The sequence below is a fragment of the Chrysemys picta genome, chromosome 8 (assembly GCF_011386835.1).
Source record: "Chrysemys picta bellii isolate R12L10 chromosome 8, ASM1138683v2, whole genome shotgun sequence".
Lineage (NCBI taxonomy): Eukaryota > Metazoa > Chordata > Testudines > Emydidae > Chrysemys > Chrysemys picta.
Genome location: NC_088798.1, coordinates 64,056,357 through 64,069,592, shown reverse-complemented (window position 1 = coordinate 64,069,592; position 13,236 = coordinate 64,056,357). Strand labels below are relative to the sequence as shown.

Genomic DNA, 13,236 nt, shown 5'->3' with positions numbered 1-13,236 from the left:
GATAATATTGGGACGTCTGGTCACCCTACAGTTACTGCATCCTCACTGCAACTACATTCCTCTGGGTGTGGTGCTAGGGCGTCTGGGGCACATCCCATGAGTCTTTGTGCTGCATTAAGTGGGCTGCTATTTGTCCTGGGGAATTGTGGGAGAACTTGTCTGCCCTTCGTGTGGTTTTAAGCTTCCCTTGGTCTGAGTAGGCTCCAGCATGGCCTCTTCTTTGGCCTCTCTGTATGTCTGACACCCCTTCATGGAAGAGAGACCCTGTGGCCCAGTGCCCTAGGCCCCCAGGACCTATGCTGCCCCCCAAGACACCCCAGTAACGTAAGCACACCATTTGCCTGGGCTCCGTCTGACTCTGGTTTACTGTTTACCTCTTCAGGGACACGCTGTAGCTGAAGCAAATAGAGCCAGGCTTGGCCTAAGGACCTCTCAACCAAATGCACACTTTACTCAGAGAGGGCACAGACCATCGAGAAACCACCACACACCTGAATTCCCTGCCCCACATTGTAGCTCACCCACTTTCCTTGGGAGACTGGGGGGAGGAGGGGAAGGGGGGGGGGTCAAATTAGGCAGATTCCCTCTGCTGCAGCAGCTCCCCCCAGCTTGAGCAGGTGAGGTGGTGAAATGGCTGGAGAGAGAGAGCAAGAGTCACACCTGTCCTTTATAAAGTTCTTATTCCCTATCACCTATCGTGTGATCCCCACTCACCCTCAGGTAGTTGGAGTCTCCCAGCCCATGATTATTTGGTTACTAGCCCACCTGGCAGAATCTGTTCTCTCCATTTGGCCAGCTTTTTGCCCAAGGTGGTTTCCATTTGAATAGAAGACCATCAAAGTTTAGTGACCCTGCACAATGGCTGCAAGAATTTCGCCTGACACCTCCTGGGGGTTTTAGCTCACTCCAGAGGCTACAGAGGCAAGGTGAAGGCATAGCGTGATTTGGCAATTGGTTTGATATAGTTACGTACAAAGTTCATAATATCTAACAGAAGCCGTAAGTTGTACGTAGGTCCCCCTCCCCAACTCTCCTCAGGTACTTAGCCCCAGAAGAGCGTGTGAGGGTGCTTGCCAGCCTGGGGAAGCTGCCCCCTGTCAATACGGTCGGCTGTGTACCAGCTCTTGCCACTACACGGTACCAGAACGGAATGGCTTACTTTCAGCTCTGTCTGTATCAGATGACTGGCAGCTAGCTAATGTGAGGCCAATTTCTAAAAAAGGCTCCAGAGGTGATCCCAGTAATTACAGGCCAGTAAGCCTAACTTCAGTACCATGCAAATTGGTTGAAACTATAGTAAAGAACAGAACTGTCAGACACATAGATGAACATGATTTGTTGGGGAAGAGTCAACATGTTTTTTGTAAAGGGAAATCATGCCTCATGAATCTACTAGAATTCTTTGAGGGGGTCAACAAGCATGTGGACAAGGGTGATCCACTGGATATAGTGTTCTTAGATTTTCAGAAAGCCTTTGACAAGGTCACTCAAAGGCTCTTAAGAAAAGTAAGCTGTTATGGGATAAGAGAGAAGGTCCTCTGATGGATCAGTAACTTGTTAAAGATAGGAAACAAAGGGTAGAATAAATGTTCAGTTTTCAGAATGGAGAGCTGTAAAGAGGGGTGTCACCCAGGGGTCTTTACTGAGACCAGTATTGTTCCCATATTCATCAGTGATCTGGAAAAAGGGGTAAACAGTGAGGTGGCAAAATCTGCAGATGATACAAAACTACTCAAGCTAGTTAAGTCCAAAGCAAACTGAAGCGTTACAAAGGGACCTCACAAAACTGGGTGACTGGGCAACAAAATGGCAGATGAAATTCAGTGTTGATGAATGCAAAGTAATGCACATTGGAAAACATAATCCCAACTCTACATATGAAACAATGGGATCTAAATTAGCTGTTACCACTCAAGAAAGATCTTGGAGTCATTGGGGATAGCTCTCTGAAAAACACCCATTCAATTTGCAGTGGCCGTCAAAAAAAAGCTAACAATGTTGGGAATCATTAGGAAAGGGATCAATAAATCCATGGTATGCCCACATCTTGAATAAAGTATGCAGATGTGGTCTCCCCATCTCAAAAAAGATGCATTGAAATTGGAAAAGGTACTGAAAAGGGCAACAAAAATTATTAGGGTATGGAACAGCTTCCGTATGAGGAGAGATTAATAAGACTGGGACATTTCAGCTTGGAAAAGAGATGACTAAGGAGGGATATGATAGAAGCCTATAAAATCATGACTGGTGTGGAGAAAAAAATAAATAAGGAAGTGTTATTTACTCCTCCTAAACACAAGAACTAGAGGTCACCAAATGAAATTAAAAGGAAGCAGATTTAAAACAAATAAAAGGAAGTATTTCTTCATGCAATGCACATTCAGTCTGTGGAACTCTTTGCCAGAGGAAGTTATGAAGGCCAAGACTATAACAGGGTTCAAAAAAGAACTAGAAAAATTCCTGGAGAATAGGTCCAATCAGTGGCTATTAGCCAGGATGGGCAGGGATGGTGCCCCTAGCCTCTGTTTGCCAGAATTTAGGAATGGACGACAGGGGATGGATCACGTGATGATTACCTATTCTAGGTATTCGCTCTGGGGTACTGTCGGAAGACAGGATACTGGGCTAGATGGACCTTTGGTCTGACCCAGTCTGGACGTTATGCTCTTGAACAACCTGAGTAAGAACAATGGACAAATACGATTCTAGGTGCTAACTTGGAAGAGCTCAGGTTTATACCAGGCTCTACCACTGACCTGCTGAGAGCTGGGACGCATAACCTCACCTCCCTCTGGCTGTTTCCCTTGCCACCTGTCTGATTATGTTTAGACAGTAGGCTCTTTGGGACAGAGACTGTCTTATGTTCCCACAGCACCTTCCACAACAGGGCCCTTAGGCGCAGCTATAATGTAGGGTTACCATTCGTCTGGATTCCCCCGGACATGTCCAGCTTTTTAAGCTAAAAATAGCATCCGGGGGGAATTTGTAAATGTCCAGACTCCCCCCCCATGCAGAGCACGCGCGGCTAACAGTGCAGCCGGCCGGATGGTGCACTTACATGGGGCTCCGACAGCCAGAGAGAGCTCCTCCTCCTCCCTCCCCCTGCAGCAGAAATCACTCCCCCCCTGCATTCGCAGATCAGCTCCGGCAGTCTGGAGCTCCTCCCCCACTGCTGCCCAGCGTGCCGATGAGCGGCTCAGGCAGTTCCTGAGCAAGTTCACCGAGACATTAGGCGAAGAAAGGCCAACAACAAGGGGATCAGGGGGTCGGAGAAGGGACAGGGAGGTTTTGGAGGGGGCAGTCAAGAGACGGGGGGGTCAGGAGTTCGGGGGGGGCTTTCTGGGGGTGGGGGTGTGGATAAGGTTTTGGGCAGTCAGGGTACAGGTAGGATCCTGGGGGGCATCTTAGGAGGGGGCAGTTGGGGGACAAGGAACAGGGAGGCTTAGGTAGGGGGTGGGGTTCTGGAGGGCAGTTAGGAGCAGGGGTCCCAGGAGGGGGCAGTCAGGGGACAAGGAGTGGGGGGGATGTTTGGGAGTTCTGGGGGGGGCTGTCAGGTGGCAGGAGTGGGGAGAGGGATCAGAGCAGTCAGGGGACAGGGAGCAGAGGGGTTTAGATGGGTCGGGAGTTTTGGGGGGGGCTGTCAGGGGGTGGAGAGTGGTTGGATGGGGCATGGGAGTCCCAGGAGTCTGTCTGGGGGTGGGGGTGTGGATAAGGGTTGGGGCAGTCAGGGTACAGGTAGGGGATAGAGTCCTAGGGGGCCAGTTAGGATGGGGCCGTCAGGGGACAAGGAGCAGGGGGAGGGTTGGGGGTTCTGAGGGGGAGTGGGAGGGGCAGGGGCGGGGCTAGGGCAGGATGGGGCGGGGCTAGGGCAGGACGGGGCGGGGCTCCTCCCATCCTCTTTTTTGCTTGCTGGATTATGGTAACCCTATATAATGCCAGCAATCAGCAGTTCTGCTCGTCTGCTGCAGCAGCTCAGACTTGCTACAGTGCACTGTTGCTAGGCAGCTCTTTATTGGGGAAGGTCTGAGCTGGATGCACTCTACCACAGTACATTTGGTTTGCCTTCTCAGCAGGCTCTCCCGCCTACGACGTGAGTCAGTCTCCACATTTCTTGGGCAGCTGGCTAGGTTTCAGAGCAGCCATCAGCTGGAGATGGGGGAGGTGGTGGTGGGAGAGTGGTAAGAGGAGAGGGGACTCTGGAGAGAGTGCATTCCAAGTAGGTTATGCAGGAGCCAGCATTCATCAGGCTGGGCCTCTTCACGGCTCCTCCTCCTTTCCCATTGTAGTGCATGATCCTGGCAGCAGAGAGAGTGAACAGCAGGTCTCATGACAACAGCCAGGGGAACCACCACTGACACATCCTAGCTCTTATCTTTACCCCCACGTTACAGCTGGGGAAGCTAAGGCACAGAAGGGCAGTGACCCAGCAGAGCACTGCCTTTAATACCCCTTATGAACAATTAGTTCCTGCCTAAGTCCACCTTCCCCCCCAAACTCTTCTGAAAAGACTCCCCCAGAAGAGGAAGGTTTGCTTTACCCGTGAAGGTCTTTGGATGACTAACTAGACAGTCTCCCCAAGCCCTGATCTTTCCACTCCTGCAGTTGGAGTGGCTGGTGTCATCTCCAACTAGACTGCACCAGTGGGCTGGGGCCAGAACATGGGTTGCAAAGACAGCAGGGGAATGTTCACACCTCAAGTGAGTGGTGAAGAGTCTCATGGAGACACGTCACTGTATAGCGTGAAGCTGGGAATACCCCTGATGCCTCCACCCCTAGAACCTCAAGTTTGGGACCAAATGACTAGAGCCGGGCAGAGTCTGATTTTCAGCTATCATTCCATGATGTTGGGCTGACTACACCATTCAAATTCAATGGAGACCAGCTTCTGGTCCAGTTCATACTGCCAAGGAGCCACAGTGCTGCCCTCAGACATGACCCCAAGTGCCACTCCCATTGGAGTCCAGACACCAAGGCAGGCTGTGGCCTAGGTTTTGTCCTTCTGTAGTTCTGAAAACTGCCCTGCTGACTTCAGTGGAGTTGTATGGGATGCTGGTTATGGTAGAACGTGACCTGCAATCTTTAGTCCTCCAGCCCATTGGTAAACGTGGCTAACCTCAAATGGATGAGGGAGGTCTGATTCCCTAGTCAGAATAAGTTGTTTTGCCTTGGTAGCACAGAGATACTAAAGTTTCCTTATCAGAGTTGGGCCCCTAGCTTCTTGGGTAACTAACCAGTTAAAGGCCCAGGGATCACCAAATGGACAAAAGCTTTGCACTAGGTCAGCTCTTCCACCCTCTCTACAACAGCTGTACCATGCTAGTGCCCAGATACTTCAGCGACGGGAAATAGCTGCGGATCTCCCAATAGCTCCTCTTGCCCTTTGTTGGAAGGCAAGTGTCACCCAGGGAACAACCAAAACCACAAATCAAATCCTTTCGATCATTAGCACGTTCAGCTCCTTCCCCAGGTCCAAGCCTGGAGATGCAGGTATGCTTTCATACGTACCGTTGGCACATGGTGGATCTGCGGCCCAGCATAACCATAGTGAAGTCCTTGTAAGGGACAGTGCTGCGTGTGTTTCCTGTGATTTCCTGGACCAGCGCCTTGAGCTCCAAGGGGCTTTGGAAAACCCCAAACTCCTGCAGTATCCTGCTCATTGTTGGATAATCTGAAACAACACCAGGCTCAGATATGGTCTGTATCACATGATCACAGGGGTTAGAGATGGAAGAGACCTATTTGGTCATTTACCACATCCCCCTCCCCATTGCTGCTCCAGCACTGGTTCTGCATTACTCAGATGTGGGCCTGGAGAGTTTTAAGCAGCATCTACACGGAGAATAAACCCAGTAGAAACAGCTGGGGTGGTTTTAGGTAGGTGCTTTACAATGAAGGAGAGAGTACTACAGAGTAGCATTGGTGCTACTGGATTCCTTAGTCTAATGAGTCAAAGGAATCTGATATAGTCTTCTAATCTGGGTAGTCCTCTAAAGGCTTTAAGCATAGAGTACAACTTGAACTCCAAAATATCTACTCCCCCCTCCCCCTTTTCACTCAGAGGTTAATGCTAGACCTTTGAAGGTGGCATGATCTCCCTCTCTGGTGGGGACAGCTGGTCAAGGTGAATATCCTGCCATGGGTTCTAACATATCCTTCAAGTTCACTATTGTTTTTGTGGGAAAGAATGGGACTGTATATGTACTTCATGCATGTGAAGAGGCCCTGCTCTCAGTCATCCAGGATTAGTCTACTGAAATGCAAAAGCACCATGGGCAGTGCAGGGATGGGGAAACTTCAGATTCACCAACAGGAAGTTGTACAACTGTGCAACTGTAGCAGAAACTTTTGGACTTGCTACATCTCAGAGAGGCATACCAACCTCATGTGTGGAGGCAAAGGCAGCCCACTGCCACCCCCTCAAGAGTTCCCACCTACTTTCTAGAGGTAATGACTCATTACCCATAAGTCTTGCATCAGCTAGTCAAGGAAGCCACCCAGCAAGCACTTGAGCATGGCTTCAAAGTTCTCCCCATCTCAGGGCATCAGGCATTTTTCTCCCTTGTTAAGAAGCATTAAGGGACCCACTGGCAAAGGAGAGCTGTGGGACCCACCTCTGTTCCCCTAGGATGGTAGCTGCCAGCCTCACCACTCAGTCACCATCAGCATGAATGCTAAGCCCTCAGCACCAGAGACCTGATTCTCTGGCACCAAGGGAGATCTAGTTCCAGGGGAGGGGGAAGATTGCAGCAGGCAGTGGGGTAGTCTCAAGGTGCCAATGGGCACAAGTAACCAGCATTGACATGTTTTGCTTCTGCACAGGGGAGGGAGTATGGGGAGGAGGTGGGAGAGGGATCTTCTTGTGAAGGTGCAATGAGCTGCCTAGGGCCCCCACCCCTGTGAAATATGGGGATGTTAACTATGCTCGGCTTCCACCGAGACCTGGATACATCAAACCCCAATAGGTTGGTGCAGCAGATGGGCCTTCAGATCTGCTCTGGCGGAGGAGGAGGAGGGAAGCAGCAGTCAGAAGCAAAGAGTTAAGCGTCAATTTACCAATTTCTCCTGTGCATGTGGCATCATATCCCATAAACACGTCTAGGAGAGAGTGAGAGAGAGAGTCAGTCATCACCTGTCTACTAAGGCTGAGTGCAGCATCGACTCCTTGATTTACATCAGTAGCCATTCTGTGCGCACTTCCATGGTGACTGCCTCGCCACCTGCACTGCCAACGTCCCCCATGCTCTGCAGGGGCCTGGCCGAAGAACGGGAGCTGTTTTTCCATGCTAGAATCACTTAGTTCAAAGTTTCTCAGGGGATTTTTGTAAAAAAAAAAAAAAAAAAGTTTTGTCCCCATTCTCTCTCTTGCCACTGAAAGAAGAAGGAGAATGGAGAAGACTGGCTTCACACACACTATTTTCATTTTTAAAGGCTAGATTTGACCCAGCAGCATCTGTAGTTCACATGTCAATTCACACATTTCCCATCGGGCAAACTTAGCTGCTCTTCAGGAGCATTCCCTCAGATTAGCTGGCTTCGCTCTCAAGTATTTGATGGTTTCATCTGAGCCTCTGATATCAAGAGCCAGATCCTGAACTGGGGTAAGCCAGCAATCAGCAGATGAGGATCTGGCCCAAAGGCTGTGATGCCCCCACATCACCAGCACATGCCAACTCAACAGTTAAGTTATTTTAACCAGGGGATAAAGTCATGGGCTGCATTTGGCTTGTTCACCAGAGAGCAGGACATGGCACTGGTGGCCAATCTCAACACAGGGTCTGTATGTATTGATTAGTTCTTGGGGAGGGGAGGGGGAGGAGAAGGAGGGGGGAGTTAGAAGAGCATTTTGCACAGATCATTACACCTCCCGCTGCTTTAGCAACTTTCTCCCCCCCACCCCCCAAGCCCAAACACTCAGCTGCATTTTTAGGGCACTAAACCATTTCCTTCTCAGCTCCAGTCTCCCTGGAACAGACTCACCCTTCAGCTGATCAAGCTTTGCCTGTAGATTTGGAATGTCTCGGAATGGTTCATCAGCCAGGTACTCCTGTCCAGGCAAGAGAAGGGAGTTGGTCACCGGGCCTGGCAATAGCTCACGTTAAGCAATGAGCAAGTATCAGCACTCATGTAGGGGGACATGGTGAGAACCTATCCAGGTGTCCTCTGGATCAGTCTATTTCAGTCCTGGGTATGCGCTCTGCCAAGACTCCTTCAGCCTGAACTCCAGCACCCCCTGCTATGCCAGGCCAGCTGTGAAATGCCATGGGTTGAAAAAAAGTTTAGCCATGAAAAGATTCCACACAAATACCTGGAACTACTATGAGGAATAAATGACAAAATTAAGAAACTCTCTTCCTTGTGTTCTCCTGCTCCAGCTACTGGAAGCTAACCACTACATGCTTCCCAGTTCATTGGCTCGGAGTTCTCAAGCCTCCTAGCGGCTAGTCAAAGTTCAGCCCCTCCCTCCCCCCCCCCCCCCAGGGCACTCCAGAGGCAAACAGAAATTGACAGAATCTGGCATTTTCTTGGACACAATCTTGTATATTTACAAGGAACGTACGAAGTCCTTCTCTAAATGCAGGAGGGACCAAAATCAGGGGAGAGCTTCTTTGCCTACAGGCCAACTCTTTTGCCAGCCCCAGACTCAGAAGCTCTCTCTAGTGTCTTTCAGGGTCAGCACTGTGCTTGTCCCTCTGTCTCCCCCAGGGGCCAGGCCCAGCTGGTCCTGCAGAGTGTGTCACTGTCTGTCTCTCAGGCAGATGGGGGAACCGAACCTGGGTATCCCACATTCCAGGTGAGTGCTCTAATCCCTGAGCTAAAAGTTGGGTTCCTCCTCTAGCCAGATTCTGATCAGGACCTGATGGGTTAGGTGGCCTCTGAGCACATCAGATTGGGTACCACAGGTGAGAGAAGCAGAGGAACATCTACCTGTGACAGGTTCGGTCACAGAGACCCCCTTGGGACTGTCACCTGACATGCTGAGACTACCTCTGAGCCCGTTTTCCCTGCCATATTGCGACTCCAGAAACCTGCCTTGTTGAGCCAGCCACGCCAGTCTGCTCCAACACAGACCCAGGGTCCAAACCATGTGCCCCAAAGCTGAAGACTTGACTGAAAGCAGCTTAAGAAGTGCTCCTGTCTCTAGCACCCAGACACCCAACTCCCAATGGGATCCAAACCCCAAATAAATCCATTTTACTCTGTATAAAGCTTATGCAGGGAAAACTCCTAAATTGTCCGCCCTCTGATAGAGAGATACGTACAGCTGTTTGCTCTCCCAGCTACTACTTACTTACTCTGGGTTCAGTAATAAACAAGTGATTTTATGAAGTATAAAAAGTAGGATTTAAGTGGTTCCAAGTAATAAAAAAGACAGAACAAAGTAAGTTACCAAGCAAAATAAAACACGCAAGTCTAAGCCTAATACAGTAGGAAACTGAATACAGATAAATCTCACGCTCAGAGATGCCCAATAAGCTTCTTTCACAGACTAGACTCCTTCCCAGTCTGGGCCCAATCCTTTTCAGACCAGCGTTGTCGCTTATGGCCTGGGTCCAGCAATCACTCACACCCCTGTAGTTACAGACCTTTGTTCCAGTTTTTCAGGCATCTCTTGAGCCATCTGAATACAAAATGGAGAGGCTTCCAGGGCCTTTTATATTCTCTCTTGTGGGTGGAAACCCCTTTGGTCTTCTGTGCAAAGTCACAGCAACAAGGTGGAGTTTGTAGCCACCTGGGCAAGTCACATGTCCATGAATGATTCAGCTTTTTGCAGGCAGACGCCATTGTTTACATGTTAGTTTGAATGTTCCCAGGAAAGCTCAGATTTGGATTGGCGTTTCTCAAGTCCATTGTCAGTTAAGTGTTTCTTGATTGGGCACTTACTGAGAATAGTCTTTTCTCAAGAAGCTGACCAAATGCTTCACTGAAGCTACTTAGACTCAAACATATTGAGATACAAGTACATAGGCAATATTCATAACTTATGATACAAAAATCACACACACACACAGCATAACCAGCAAATTACAACCTTTCCATAGACACCTTACTCGACCTCCTTTGTACAAGATTTGGTGCAACTATAGGACCTTGGTTGCAACAATGATCTATACATTCACAGTTCATGTCAATAACATCACACTACCGTCTCTTGGTCTGTGCCTCACACTAGTGCTCTAGGCATCCAGGTACCCACAGAGAAACAGCAGCATGCATGCCCAAAGGCAGAAACATAGGCATCAAGGGAACTTCCACCCTGAAAATTTAGACATCAAGTGAGTTCAGGCACCTGCAGGGTTTGGCAGGAGCCAAATGGGGGTTTTGTGGATTGCAGAGGCACCCAAGTACCTTTGTGGATCTGGGTCTAAGTGACTTGCCCAACACTGCACAGGAAGTCAGTGGCAGAGAAAGGGATTGAACCCAGGTCTCGCCAGTCCCAGTCTTGAGCCCTTCCCACTCAACTACCTTTCCTCTTAGGCCCTAGCTCCTACATCCCCCTTTATATCTTGCATTCATGAGAGCTGAACACAAAGGGGGAATCCATGATTAGACAGCCCCATCTTCATAAACCTTAGTATTTTACACAAGGAAAGCAGGGAGGTGATTTGACCTCTGTGCACATGGCATTGGTGAGAGCAGACCTGGAATACTGTCTCCAGTTGTGTGTGGGGGGGTGTCACATTTTAAAGACAACATGGAAGTGTTGGAGAGAGTGCCAAAGAGAGCCACAAAAACAAGTCAAGGGCTGAAGAAAACACCTTTGCTTGAGCTCTTCGGTCTCTCACAGCATTTAGCTGATCAAAATGACGACTAAGAGGTGACCTGATTACAGTGCCTAAGTTCCTTCCTGGGGAGAAAACGCCAGGGACTACAGAGCATTTTAATCTAGCCAAGAAAGGCGGAACAAGACCCTGTGGCTGGCAGCTGGAGCCAGACTCTTGCCATTTGGAAATAGGGACACAGGTCTAACCACGAGGGTTAACAACCATTGGAACAAATTCCCAAGGGAAGGGGTGGAGTCTCCACCTCTGGGAGTCTGGCTGCCTTTCTGGAGGAGATGCTGCAGCCAGACAAGTTAAGGGCTCAATATAGGGGGAAACTGTGGGAAATCTAGTCCCTGCTGGCCTTGAGTGCTGTGAACTGGGAGAGAAGGCCTGTCGCTTTAAGAGGCTGTGGAATGGGAAGACAGCTCATGGCCATGGGCCTGAAGCCACGCCCCAGGCCTCTAGAAGACCGTCCACACTTTGGGAACATCTGGACGCCTGTCTGAATGACAGGACTTGGGCCCAACCCTTATTACCAGCATACACCTCCATTGGGGCTCGTTCCCCCATTATACAGAGAGACCAGCACAGCAGCAGACCACAACAGAGCCTCATTTCATGGGTGTGGAGGGTTCTTGTGGCTATTGGCTCTGCTCATTTACCAGGCTCTCCACCAAAGTCACTTGGGGAGCAGGGCTTCCATGAACAATGTTGTTACAGAGGTAAAACCACACCAAGCTCACAGCTGACCAACAGCTGTGTTTCTATTGCTGACCTCCTCACAGGTCAATAATGGAGCATGAAATGGTGTGAGCCAATTAGAGCACATATGCAAATATCTGCATCCTCATTGGCTTAAAGTCAATTTTCTACTAGTCACTAGCATTTCTAGGGCCTCCTCTACTGGAGTAGCTAATGTTTACTTTCTGGACCATGAACTTTGTCTCCTAATGCAGTGAAGAATGTATTCAGAACCCACGTAATACAGAGAGACTCGATTCCACACATTTACACCAGCCAGAGTTACTCCAGGGTAAGAGAAAGTAGAATCAAGTCTTTTTCTTGGCTTAACTTCATGATTTGCTTTCCCTCAAGGTGTCTATTGACATTAGCCAATACATATGTTTTTGTTTAATAAATCTTCAGGTACATTATTTTGGGAGTCAACACCTACCTCCTGGGCAAGTTGAGAAGAGACAATTAACAGACATTGTGTATAAATGGGGCATTGGTGAGAATTCTACTAGCATATGGGAGAGCATGAAAGGTTTTTTTTCAGTGCTAGGGGTTAGCTGAAATCTCTTGGCAAGCAGTTTATGTGCTTTCTGCATGATCAAAAATGCATCTTATCACAAGAAGATTGCAGAGAAATTCCCTTGAAGATAATCTTAATGAAATAGGAATTATTATATTATTATTTTGAGAACTATAAGTCAATCTTTATCTTACCTTACTGTCACAAAGTTGATGACAAAAAGAGAAGATATACACCACTTTATCGTAGGCTGAAGACTCAGGAATCCTTGATTTCCATCTATTCTTGGTTGTTTTTTTTTTTAAAAAGTTAAAATTGAACATACTGAGTAGGTTTTTTTTTAATCCTGTGTTCCTTAGATAAAGGAAGAACATGGTAGGAACTAGAAAATTTATTGCACCTACCTTGTTAACTAGACAAAATTCTTTCTTCTGCTTCTCCTGCATTTCACCATCCTTTGCTAAAATACACATGAGAGAAAATTAAAACAAAAAAACTAAAAATGTTAAAGCCCAACAGAAAATTTAGTTTTTTACCAGCCATTTTTTCCTTACAATAGAATGACCAGCTTTGTTAGCATAACTGAGGACCCTCCCTTTTATACACTTCAGCAGCTGGCTTGACTTTGGCCTGGGCTGACTGGAGGGATTTGCCTAGTTGAAAGGCAGCTGTCACATTAAGCATGTCAGAGTTAAATTGAGGCAACTGAGAATAACAGAAGCAGGGGGGACAAGGCCCTTAGCATGATGCATATCAGCTGATTGCTCTTCGTGGGCTGCAGTGCTGTAGCCATGTGGGTCCCAAGATATTAAAGAGACAAGGGGGTCACTTAACTCACATAATTGTGTGCTTGGTTATGGGAGAGCAACTAGCTCTGGTTAGTAGACGGGCATCTGAGCATCGTTAACAATCTACTTTACAAATATTGCAGGGGATTTTATCACTTAAAGCGTGCGAGTGAAATGTTGGGACGTAGCTGCAGTGTGTGTTTGGGCTGACAGGGGTAGGGTACGGAGGCCAGGAGAGGACAGCGTTCAGTGGGCTGTTAGCAGAAAACTCCTTGCATGTCAGGCAGCGGAGCAGCTATTGCTTTGTCTGTTAAGCTCTGGCTTGGTTTTGAGGCCTGGTTATATTCCAGAGGCCCCAGACAAAGATCAAGGCAGCAGCATTGTGCTAGTTGCTATACAAATACATAGTAAGAGACAATTGCTGCCCTGG

At 48.5% G+C, this 13,236-nt stretch overlaps 1 protein-coding gene across 3 annotated transcripts; it reads right to left on the bottom strand.

Annotated features, from left to right (window-relative positions):
* Positions 1-3,989: 3,989 nt before the first annotated feature.
* LOC112058883 (allograft inflammatory factor 1-like) lies at positions 3,990-12,668 on the bottom strand. Of its 3 annotated transcripts, none has more exons than XM_042858058.2 (6): positions 12,573-12,668; positions 12,423-12,478; positions 7,978-8,044; positions 7,054-7,095; positions 5,506-5,668; positions 3,990-4,295 (listed from the first exon to the last, which is right to left on the bottom strand). In XM_042858058.2, exons 2-6 carry the CDS (start codon positions 12,462-12,464, stop codon positions 4,124-4,126), a joined length of 486 nt encoding a protein of 161 aa, XP_042713992.1. In that variant the 5' UTR covers positions 12,465-12,478; positions 12,573-12,668; the 3' UTR covers positions 3,990-4,123. The 3 variants fall into 3 exon arrangements, with proteins under 3 accessions (XP_042713992.1, XP_023956748.2, XP_023956747.2); XM_024100980.3 differs by having other exon boundaries at positions 12,555-12,655; XM_024100979.3 differs by lacking the exon at positions 12,573-12,668 and having other exon boundaries at positions 12,423-12,562.
* Positions 12,669-13,236: the final 568 nt, after the last annotated feature.